The following is a 12,570-nucleotide window of genomic DNA, read 5'->3' on the forward strand; positions in this document are numbered from 1 at the left end:
CGTGCCAGATATGCCTCAAATGATTGTTGCGTGCGAGCAGAATCGATCGTTATAGAAGTAAGATAGTACCTGCTTACACATAGAAATACACAGAAAAGACGGTCACGATGAACTTGAAGACTGTATGAAAAACGTTTTGGCAATAGGATCGCGCACATGCCTATACACATTATTATCTAATCCAAACATAGGTAGCCATGTGTGATAAAAGGTCGTAGACGAAATAAACTAGGTAATTATACACTGTGCATGGACTCTATTTTAAGGGTGGTAACGCAGAACTGCAGCCGCATATAGGAATAACTGTATATCTAAAAGATATGCGTTTATAGGAAATTTTGCTTCTATTTCCCCCAAATATTCACTAACGTCTAAAGAAAGGATTTGAATGAATGTATAATTTGACATATCATCCCTGTTCTTCTAGGTCTAAAAGCACTGTCCCCTAGTGACTCGAATTGATGTGCGGTAAGATACCGGCGCAGAAGGACTGGTTAATGCTCCCTGAACATTTTAGCTAACTGAATTACCTTGCGTTAAATTGAATGAGGTTAGTTGTACAGGTGAATCTATCCTGACCTGTGAAACCTTCAAGTTGAACTTCGCAAAACAGGACTGAAATTGTATAGTCACATCTATACGAAGGCAACTTGCCAGTGAGATTCTGAAAAAGTAACGAGGCTAGTTTCTTGAATAGTAAAAGATAATTTTATCAAATGGCTTAGAAAATTGCTTAGTTTTAGTCTACACATAGATAAACCGTAGCGCGCGTATGTGGATTTACTTAAAATTAATCCCACGTTAAACGAACGTATATATATTAGACTCTGTTTTTGGGCGTAAACGTTCGAACCAAAGCTGCCATGTTAACAGCATCGATCGCGACAGATTCGGGTCCGAGATCTGAGGCTTTAGATTCATTAGAAACATGCAAAAATTTCACGAGAGGGGCGAAATAGCTTCAAAAGTACAGACCTCATAAACAAATCACTAGATACGTCGCCTATATTCAACTCCATACTCCATTTCTCCCTCTGATTCCGTATTTAATCCATATAGAACTTGTTTTATTCGCTCAACTCAGCTTTTTCCATATATAGATTTGATACGAAACTTATACTTACTCAGCTTGGCAATTCATCTGATTATGGTTATTAATAAACCGCGATTAGAACGATTAGCGCAGGCAGGATGATGCACCCTAAAAGCTCGACGAAGAAAAATAAATTCTTAAACGCCCGTTATAATAAAAATAATACGTAATCGCAATGGATCTTGAGGATCCTCAGAATAAACTGATTCTTTGACCAGGTAAATAGATCTAGCAGGCTTTTCGTCCAGGGCCGACAGCTATAACATAAACGTGCTAGCAGTCGTTCACCCAAAAGCTAAATAGGCCAATTACGTACAATTGCGCACGTATTATCGTTCCGAAGATCAGCACGATCGTCGGCCGCTACACAATGGAAGAAACCGAAGAAACCAAAACAGAAACACAACAACAACGACAACGCAGAGAGAGATTAAACAAGCAGATGAGGTGACCTCTGTCGAAGGCACTGGCAATTTCTTTCGATACATACAACGAAAATGCCGCGTCACCATTAGAAGCTGATCACTTCGTCTGGCGTACAGTTAAGTCTATGCCACACGGTCTCGTTTCTAAAGCTTAGCACTACGTACAGAATCAATCTAACGCTTGTGGGCCGGATGTGACAAGGGCAACGTAAACACGAAACAGCTTTATCAGACAGGGTTGGTTGATCCTAACGTTATATGAAATGATAAAAAAAAATGCTGAGAAAACGACAGCACAAAAGGCGAGTAAGCTTTCGGGGTAGATGCTATGTTCAGTTCTGATGTGTATCATCACCGACCTTCAACAGTAATTATAATTACCTATTGGTTAATGGAAACTGTTACTTACGCATCTGTGTTTATGGTAGCGAATCGATCTAGGTAGTTCTAAAGTAAAATGCTAAGACTTCTTCGCTATTCATACGCAACAGAGGTTCTAAAACGTGGTACCGTAAAGTGTGTTGATCTTAGAACAAGAAACAGTATTTATTCCCCGTGGGTTTTTTTTTCGAATTAGATCATCTCTGCAGAGGTTTTGGTTAGTAAAAAGTACCCGCACTTGAAGTACGATCTGCTGTAATAGCCGCCGATCCGACGTCCGGGTAGGGTAAGTGACAAGACAATCTAGTGCGTTGTGTTTGGTAACGAAACAGAATGAATAGGTGCTCGTGAAGCAAACTTATGTTCAGATCGTGATACGATCACTACTGCAGTGATGCATTGCAGTGTTTACTATTATGACGCTTTAGGACATGTTACCTATTCATTGTGTTGTTAGTTGCATATTTCTGTGCCCCTCTGCTTTAATTAGCAAATAAGGAAGATCACCAGTGATCGGTAGTTAGGTCAATGGCCATCACTCGAGTAATGGACGTCCGACATCCGGGTTCTCCACTATGACGATATGCGGAGCAATAAGGACGAAAACATCGGATGAGAAGCTGTCTAGAGATACGACGACGATGATGATACGGAAAGACAAATGCATCGAGCATGATTCATGGCAGAGCACCAAAATGTTTGTAATTTGGCATTAGGTGTACGCCTATACCATGCACATAGGTGCGTACCGAGTTTGTTAGAAGCCTTGTAGTAAAATGAAGTCGTGGCTTTTGCAGGACAAAGTGTTCGGATCCTCTTTTCTTATCCAAGGATATATATATATATATGTACACCTATGGATATGTTAAATAATTGTTCGTTGTTTACATCGCAGATGGTGTCACAACTTTCCAGTAATCAGGCGCTCGGTGTAGAGAACCCAACAGGATTTCATAGTGAACTCGAGAATCCGCCCATTTACCCGGGATTACACGATACGAAAGTTAGCTGAACACCTAAAAACGAAATGGATTTAAGTAATTGTTTGAATGGATCTATTTACTCTCGCTGGTAGTAATAACCGAACTACGTGATGCTTTAAATCGGCCGCCGCCATGCTACATGATAGCAAAATCCTGCTAGCAATTCTACTGCAACTAAGACATTCCATTTGCTACTTTGTACATAGCACATTGATTAGTTACATACCATAAAAATATAATAAAAATCGATAAAGCTTTTGTTTGGCTTCGTAGGCTGATATAGCAGGTAAACCAATTATGACTGTATATATTCTGCGTTTGTCTAGCCTAAAATCATTTCAGAAAGGCTACGAGTTGTAAATATAAGTACATCATATCTGCCAAAACAGATCGGAATTAACACAAACAAGATTTTACGTCGCTGGATCTCGGCGTCGTACACAATTGCGTCAAACCCGAGCCACCTGAAAGGGTCTGGTCAAGCGTTGGCTGTGTTCATATTGAAGCGGCGAAACATTTTCCGGTGGTTGAAGTACCCCCGTAATCGATACGACTAGATCGATCGCCTGATCGGCATTACCGTCATCACTAGCGGTAGCGGCAGTAGCCGTGGCAAAGCTAAAAAATCCAAGCTAAAAAAACAACTTAAACGAGCTGAGGGACTGTGGACCAGCTGATTATGTTAGAAACGTTCGGTTTTCTTCTTGTTGTTCGATGGTGATAATTTACCGAGCTGTTATAAAATGTCTTTAATACATACGTATATATGAAGCCACTGATGGGTTGTACGTGAGCTCATATACTGTTCTTGCTCAGAAAACCCACGAAGAAGCAAAAAAACGCAAACCCATTCAACGAACGGGCGCTTTCTACCTATGAAAATATCGATGTGTAGAAGGATCGTGCGCAGCCACGACCAGCTAAAACGGCAGGAGAATATTCCTGATTTTTGTGAGACGCATCGGCAATTACTTGTGTGTGTGGCTAAGTAGAAAGCGCCAATCGGTGAGACACTGGTGAATTAGCTTAAGCTGTTTATTAAATTCTCAATTAAAGGGAAAATATGCTTTTTTGACAATATTCAGTGCAGTATTGATGGCGTACGACAATGGCTGATTAGGGTAAAATAGCTTAGACGAACGGAGCCTTGGCGTGTGTTCTGTGTGATTGTTCAAGTGTCATCGTCACTTATTGATGACTGATTCGCTAGTCTCGCCATGCTTGATTATTTAAACTAAATAAAAACCACCGATGTTCATAAATTGTTTGCAAAAAAGACAAAACGTACGCCGCATATACGTATGTATCAGTGTATGTGTGCAGCTACCGTACATTGATACTGTGCTTCATGAATAGATACTCATTCGTTGACCTAATTTCTATCCGATCTTGGAAAACTCTAGTAGCATGTTTGCTGTCTTGGCTAACTCATGTAAAACAAAAGTCAGAAATTAAATACTTAACTATGCCTAATATTTAATACTAGGCAGAATGATGTATTTTTATGATTAACGTAGGCTGTTGGAATTGAGAACCAAAGTCTGGCGGTGCACAACCTTTTTTTCACCGATCAAAATGGGCTGTAACATTTAACTGGGTTTAAAGTCGGTCAGCGCCATCGGCCGCCCAAGCACTTATCGCCTGGCAATGCAATCAATGAGATGCGTGTTAGCCATACACAGTATGCTGCCCTGGCGAACAAATAGGCATACGGCCATCGCTGATACAAATCTCAGTGTTGCCAAAAATTGTTACCAGGGGGGTTCACCACATAGAGCTGCTTGTAGGGTCACCACGCTGTCCCACAATGCTGTTGAAAAAACCTCGGACAGACCCAGCAGGACCCAGTGCGGCTTTTTGCTAGGAGCAGGTCCTTGATTTTATATATAGGGAGATGATTCCGCGAAAGTGTTAAAAATGGAAATGAGCACATACGCATAAAGGAGTGCTTATTTTCTCTAGTGGGTCTAAGAAGAACAGGCATCTCCATTAAAGAACAGTAAAGATCTATTCGAAAATCAGACCTTTTTCGTGCGATTTCTAAACGCTTTTAATTACTACAGACAGGTACTTGGCTCACTTTATTGTAGATAAAATGAAATGTTAACGTGGACAATCTTTCATCAACAAATTGCCTTTATTCGGATAGAAGGTAAGCAATATTAATTAATTTAATTTTTTTTTTTTAATCCGATGCTGTCCGCCAGTGGCCATAAAATCATGGTTTATCAAAGCAGGGGTTACAACTATATGCCCAGCCTCTTCATACAATCTGCAGACAAAGCTGTTTATCTGCATGTCTCAATTGTGCCTTTACGTGAAAGGTGTCTTGATTAAAATTATGAAAACCATTTTGCTGGTATAACTATCCACTATATTTTCTACCGCTGTTAATAAGATACGGGTCTCCCGTGCGGTGTATTCGACAGGCTATCTTCTATATAGGTAAAGGGAAAGATAGATCCGCATTTGCCCATAGTGGATGCATTAGTAGATGTGGACAGAGAATCTAGGCCATCTCAAGTGGTCAGACCGGATGAACAAACTACGTAAAAACGATTCATTTTTTCATGGGGCATAACACTGTAGTGGAATACGTACAGCAAAATCATCTGTGAACATTGACCTTGCATACACGATATGGCGCGCTACGAAAACGCATACGAATCAAATCTAACGACTGGGTGTGGATAGCTTATTCAATCCGTTTATGAGGAAATCTCCCATACTCCAACAGGCTCGTGTCTCCACTCGTCGTCGGTATTTATTTCCCAGTGAACTGTCCGGGGTCCCGTTCATGCAGCTCATGGGACCATCCAAGTTTTCACACTTTTCATTTCTGTTCGTTTTGAGACTTTCCCACTTGCATATAAAGTCGTGGCTGGGCATCGTCGTGGTAATGGCGGACCGAGACAGCTGTCGTGTTATGTCCCTGACCTGTTATGGCCACCCTTACCACTCATCCTCGCCCAGTTGGGTGAGGGAAGCACCTGCGTTTGTGAAGCCGTGAAATGGCGTGCATTCGACGAGCAGCTGAGCAGTTCACTCTGGGCTAGGGCGGGCCGTGCGTCGTCTGGATACTGATACACGGCTTCCATATAACTGCGACTTCAACGAAGCGGCGCCAGTCCGACGGCTAGTCTGGGTGAAAAGTTCTGACTATCGTAAAGAGCCAATGCATAAAACTAAGTAGAAAAAGAGTGGGAAAACTCGATGTGACGAAATATGGGGAGTTACAACCAATAAACTTGTGCCAAGTTGAATACATTGCGTTAATCGCACCTCACTCACTGTGAGCTGAATTTGATAGCGCAGGACCCCAGCTTTCGTAAGGAGAAAGCGAGTGGTTAAAGTTTGTCGTGCCCTAAGGCGGGAAGCCGCCGGGGCAAGTTAGGGAAATTGGAAAAGTTCTATTTGTGTATAGTGCGAAACGTCGAATACGTTGTCACAGGAAAGTCGTGAATAGTCGGATTGGACTGCAAGGATTTTGGAATACGGTGTGAAGCTCATTGGAAGGACATAGGGAACCTGTTTGTGTTGTTGGAGATATCACTTCTAATTAAGTTGTTTCAATTAAAGCACCGGTGAAACGTTGGATACATGTTGTCCGTCTGCTATAGAATGGTCTGATGTTCAAAGTTAAGGTAGGCGAAAGAGATATGTATGTAGATGTGTTCTTTTTTTTGTCGAAGTGTCAATTCTGAAGTGTCTTTGGGCTTACTTGGAGATCGTGTTGGCCACATTCAGTTTTCGTTAGATTGAAGTGTGAATGTGTTCATTAATGATGACAACTTCAACATATATATGAATACAACATAATACCAATAGTATAATATTTAGAACAAGAACACAATATATTGAAATCGTGGAAAACTGATATCTACCTCGGGTAGGGAGAAACAATGGCCGCGCAAAGCGCTTGATAATAAAATTCTATTGAAGCTCCATGTCACAACAAAAGAATCCAAATTCTCGGCTTCGTTTATTTAATTTCATCTAGTAAATCTTATATGCATGCGTCAACTTATAAAAAAAAAAAAAAGAAAAAAAAACTTGAACAGATAATCAAGGGCATTAACGTAAAGCAACGCGGCTACAGTCGAACGTGGGTTTGGCTATCAGTAACTGTTCATGGGTGTCACTATGTTACTGCAATGTTGCGTGGAACGCCGAACGACGCGCCATTTTTCTAACCGAAGTCGCTCGTGCAGAGTCATCGACCCGGGAATGCGTGCGGTGATTTTTTTTAACCAAACTATTACGTGTTGTCGCTTGTTCTATTGAACAGGACCGTACGTTTGAGTGTGGCGGCGGACTTTCGGAACGAAGAAAACACTGTTGATAGCATTATTTGTTATGCTCGAACAAGACGATCAAGAACAGATGTCTGTGAACGCGACACATAACGCCATCGCCGAACAGATGATTCTGGATAATTGCGATATTTTTCGATACTGACTTTTTACAACCTAGTAGAATACCTTAGGTTGTGCGAACGGTATTTAGTAGACAACTCCGTTTGTTCTCGTTATTCCCTGTGAGCTGAAATAAGCATTTACCGAACGTAAATTCAAATAATACCACCAACATGTTTACGATCGATGCAATGAGCACTAGCTGGATCATCGTGACTCAAATTCACTACTAGAAAATATAGAGCAGTATTTAAATCTCTGAAAGAACGAATGTGTGAGAAGTCTATTTCATTACCATTTGTTCTTTCAGAGATTTGTAGGAGGGTAGGTACTTCGAGGATATGTAGGAGAAAATAATCAAATTAGTAAAAAATACACTTAACAAGTATTACATATGATGCCGGCACCCGACTGTGAGTAACCGCACACGGTCCGTGTTGCGACTGCAGAATTTCTTCAATAGCGTTCGGCGTAACTTAAGTAAGCAAATATTACAGGGGGATATTTTTTAAGCCAACCGGTAGGATTCATAGGGTGGTCAGGCAGCCGGAACAATCAGTGCTTTTTGTTTTTTTTATAGAATATATTTAGCCATAGTTGCTAGTAATCGTCCTGTTAGGAAACGTGTCGTCTCAGTTGATACAGCCACTTTAACGGTACAATCGCATTTTGGCTCTAACGCGGTTTCGGCGACACGACCATTACGCGTATATTGCTCAAACGATGGGTTGTTTTTGAGGTTCACAGACGGTATTGATATGTACATGAATTTACCAGAAGTGGAAATCGGCTAAAATGGCAAAAAATGTCGGCACGAACGTATTGATAACGAGCTAAGACATTATTCAGTGGCTCATAACGAGTATGTTCCCAAAGTGTTCGTTTTAGATTGCTTCCGTTTCGACAAACTCTTAAAACCAGTACGTACTAACAACGTATAATACGGACAGTTGTACACCGCGATTTTGTCAATCGGCGACGTTGTGGAGGATTAGCCGCTGTCTACTCATTGGTTATCTAGTACGATAGAAATTTTGCCTCTTATCATGGCTGAAGCACAATGATTGATTCTTAAAGGTATAGCAAAAGGCAACAATTTCTTGGCTTTAAATAGAGTAACTAAGACAGTATTAGCTAATATTAATGTTGAAACCTGGGCTCATATTCGTCATTCTGTGGAATAGTTTTTGTATAGAGAGGATTTTACATCCATCATTAAGTTGCACGGCTGAGCGAGTAGACCGCGTAAGGCCACACATCAGAGCATCGATTATACGAAACGACACTTGGTTCCCTGTTTTTGAAAATCCTATTCATGGTAAAGTACCTTTGCCCTCTGAAAAAAGAAACAGATTAGAGTTTACTGCAGCTCGAGCGGCAGTTCGCGAATGTCTTAACTATTTCGTGTTCGTGACAACAAAAAAAACTTGTCGTCCGTGTTGCCAGTTGTCTCTAACTACAGTCTCCGAGAACGCTACCATTTGAAGAATACAGAAGGCCAAAATTTCGCTATCTTCCGACGAACAATCCGAAATTTGTCAAACACCGTGCACAGGAGCACCAGGATGCCCTGTCTGTTCCACTGTTAGGCATGTCAAGGCCATTCTTCATATACCGCTGGCTCCCTTAACCCACTGTATTTAAAACTGAGAACTATTTAATTGATTGCGGACTCGGATTCGTCTCGAGTCGCTAAGAGTTACGGCTACCTGTCCTATCCGCACCTATTCTTGCTGTGTATATGTAGTAGGTATAAGCCTCAAAGGACAAACTACTTGGTCTACGTTTATAGCAAACAGAGTAATTTGGATAACTCACACATTTATTTAGATGTAGCTCTGGAAAAGATTTAATTTCCGTTACAGCATACTCAGTGACAAAAAATGTCTGCGACCTATCAGCAACGACACTGCATAACGCCAAGAGAGCAGTGATTTTAAAATGTTCGCTGCGGCTTGCCTATACTTGTAGGTAATCGTTTTTGTCGATATTACCTCAGTTTTGTCAAGTGACTCAACTTCAGGAGCACTAGTTAATAGCTAACACATGAAATACCGCATGATATATAGGTATGTAGTAACAGCAGAGCTCCGAATCTCTCGCTGCGAGAACACGGTACAATGACCAATACTTTCCGCTGAGTCCACCTCCTGCCCCCATTCTAGCGACATCCTATGCGAATTGGAGAAATATTTCAAGGATCCTAGAGCCACTTGAGTACTGGAAAGCTATCCACACGTTGCTATTGACGAAATTCTATCCAGGCCTCAGGCCAGCTGAAACGAAAACTAGGACCGTCGCTTATCCGCACAAAAGCTTCTCCTCTAGAAGAACCTCGCGCCAGAGTAGCCTATCAACTGTCGCAGACATTCCTGATTCGTTTAAACATACAACAAAAGTTTACGACGAAATTGGCTGTTTTGATTGATACGATTAGTTCCTCGGCAACTAATTATTTGTGTTAGCTACTTATGTATATTCCCATTCACTTTCTCATCAAGATATTATGCATTTCTCTGATTGATCAATAATGCGCATGATTGAGTGGAAGACATCTTACTCGCATACGGCACAGTCCTATACCTCAAACATCTTGAGAGAAGACATTGTATCTTTATAGGCGTTTTGGCTGATTTTTCTCTTCGGCATGTCATCACGATTCAGATTATCCAACTGTCACGTAACAACATAAAGCATAGCGTTGTCTGCTAGATACCTGTTTTATCTACTACCATCTATAGGACGAAGCAGTATAGCTTTTTTGATAAACTCATCGGACATTTATAGCTCACTTCTAATCCTGTTTTAGTACGAGCGGTGTCGAACAACCTTAAAACGGCAAGGAGAAAAAATGACAAATGATTCTAGAACTAGAGACGGTTATATCTTACCTGTTCCTGTCGAAGTGAAACACGTATCACTCGATAGTGAACGTGAAGCAGTCCTGTAAAAATCATGTTAACAGCACCAACGGTTACCTAAATTATGGCTGGGCTTGGGTTGCGGCTGTAACAATGTTCTAACAATGTATACAATTGTCTCTGATATGACTGTAATAGCTGTCTGGGATTTGTATCTGCAGAAGCAAAATACCCATTTGCTAATGTTAATCGTATTAGTAAGGTTTAATTAATTAATAATTTAAAGCGGACTGTTAAAATAACCGTATTCGATGCGATGTGCCGCACTCTAGCTTTTGCTTAACGAGTAAATCGGTCCGTGGTTACTGTTGCCAGAATCTCTACTATGATCTTCTATCTAAAACGAAACATTTCAGCAAGCATCCACAGCTCGTAACGCAGTAGAAAATCCTGATATCCTGTACGGATATCAACCACAGGATGTCGATCTGTAAATCATGTGGTATGGTTTCATAGGACTAAATAGTCAGCATGTGGTCGTATAGCGTATCAAATACATATCTGTTTTAAATGGATTAGAACAGTTGGCTATTGCTGAATGATGAGAAGCGTTGCCCCCTTACTATATGAGCAATTTCACTATCGAATATATTATATGACGACCTATAACCACTGAATTCTCGATTCGAACATACGACTGAGCTTAAATTTAACGTGTTTACAGAGTGCTTGGTCTGGACGCATGACAGTGATCTAAGCCCAGCCTATAAGCGAGATGTGCCTGCCTCAGGCGACAAGTATGACCTTGTGACATGTTTAATATGGTGTATCTAACTTCAAATAACAATTGCCATTTGACGCTGATGGTGGCCGCAGGTAAAGAGAGTGTGGCTATCCTATTGGCATTAACATTGATAAGCGCCACAGCAAGATTTACCATGATTTTATTTGGCCTTTGCTAACCACGAGCTGTTTTCAATCGGAAAAATTCGATTTCGGTACACGACAAGCACACTAAGGCGATTTATACATATATATATATATATATATATGCCCAGTCGTCACTAATTGACACAGTCTGACCCATTGTTGTAAATTTCTCAAATGTTCCATCAGGATGAGTTCAGATCGTCGTCCATGGCGTTTATATGCTTCTTCGTTGCGATTTTTTGGCGGCCGGCCCTTAATGATAGAATTTCACGCATCGTTCGTCCTCTGCACTGTTATTGTTATTGTGGTGACGACTGCGGCAGCGGTTCAACCCTTCCCGAACTGACGCTTACCATCCTGCCGACTCGGTGTCCACCTATCGTTAGCATTCAGGCAACCCCAACGCAACGGCATTGGCGCCGCAGCGTTGTCACTCAAACAGCGCAACTGCCCTACTACAAAGGAATTTGGTGTGTCATACTACCCTATGCTGGTCGTAATGGCGGGGCTCATGGGGCGACACCGGCCGACCAATGGACAGCAAGATTGGATATTGAAGGAACTACGATTCGCCAGTTGTTACCTTCGTGTCGGTGATGGTGTGAGCTTGTGCTCGCGCTGAGCCGTCGAACGAAGCGGTATGACGCTGGCGGCGGCGGCGGCGGCGGCGGCGGCAGCTGTGGCGGCGGCGGCGTCGTCGTCGTCGTCATCTCCGTCGTGCTATTCACAGAGTCGGCCAACCACACTGCCATAATAGAAACGGAGGGACGCGGTGTATTCATGTGTGTTTTCTTGTCCGGGTGCTATACTATAGGTGTAGTTGGAAGCAGGTGGAGTGGAGGGAGGGAGGGAGGGAGGGAGTGAGTGAGTGAGTGAGTGAGTGAATGAGTGAGTGAGTGATCGCGCACCGCCAAACGACGGCTCCAGGAACAGAGGGAGAAAGATTCTGGGTCTGCGATTACCGCTGCTGCTTGTGCTTCTATCTATGCGCAACCTACAATTGCTCACATTGGTAAAAGTGCTGACTATATTAGGAAACTGAATGAGGAGCATACATATATACAATAGTACTAAATGTTAGTACATGATGCGGTGCAAGTGGTCATCGTCATTTCTCATTTTTCGCACGAGTTGATGCCGGAAAATGCCGACTGATTCTGTAAAGAAATGCGTAGTCGTCCAGAAGCCGTACGCTCTATTAAAACTATGCGGGATCGATTTTACCTGTTAGCGGACGGTCAAAACACCTCATTGTGCTGCTAATATGGCCATTGATAGGATGTGAGCAAATAATCAACATTCAAAAGCCCAACCCCATATCAGGAGATTTGGATCTTTGCCGAACGTTGGAATGATCGTTCTTGAGAAAAACAAAGATGGCGCTAAGTTTAAGCCAATCGCATCACTTTTAGTTATGTTCTAATAAACTAAGTTTGGATAGCTGAGCGAACTTCCACTGAACTTTTTCATGACATCGAAATG

At 41.8% G+C, this 12,570-nt stretch overlaps 1 protein-coding gene across 2 annotated transcripts in view; it reads left to right on the forward strand.

Moving 5' to 3' along the window:
• Positions 1-5,927: 5,927 nt before the first annotated feature.
• LOC111246413 (uncharacterized) overlaps positions 5,928-12,570 on the forward strand; it is a 136,843-nt gene continuing 130,200 nt past the window's right edge. The window contains exon 1 of one of the 2 annotated variants that reach the window (XM_086985720.1): positions 5,928-6,526. In XM_086985720.1, coding sequence (XP_086841846.1) covers positions 6,512-6,526 — 15 coding nt within the window. In that variant the 5' untranslated portion in view covers positions 5,928-6,511. The remainder of the gene's footprint in view (positions 6,527-12,570) is intronic. The other variant, XM_022795963.2, reaches the window with a different exon arrangement.

Source organism: Varroa destructor, unplaced genomic scaffold (genome assembly GCF_002443255.2).
Source record: "Varroa destructor unplaced genomic scaffold, Vdes_3.0 BEIS01000003.1, whole genome shotgun sequence".
In the NCBI taxonomy this organism is placed as follows: Eukaryota; Metazoa; Arthropoda; class Arachnida; order Mesostigmata; family Varroidae; genus Varroa; species Varroa destructor.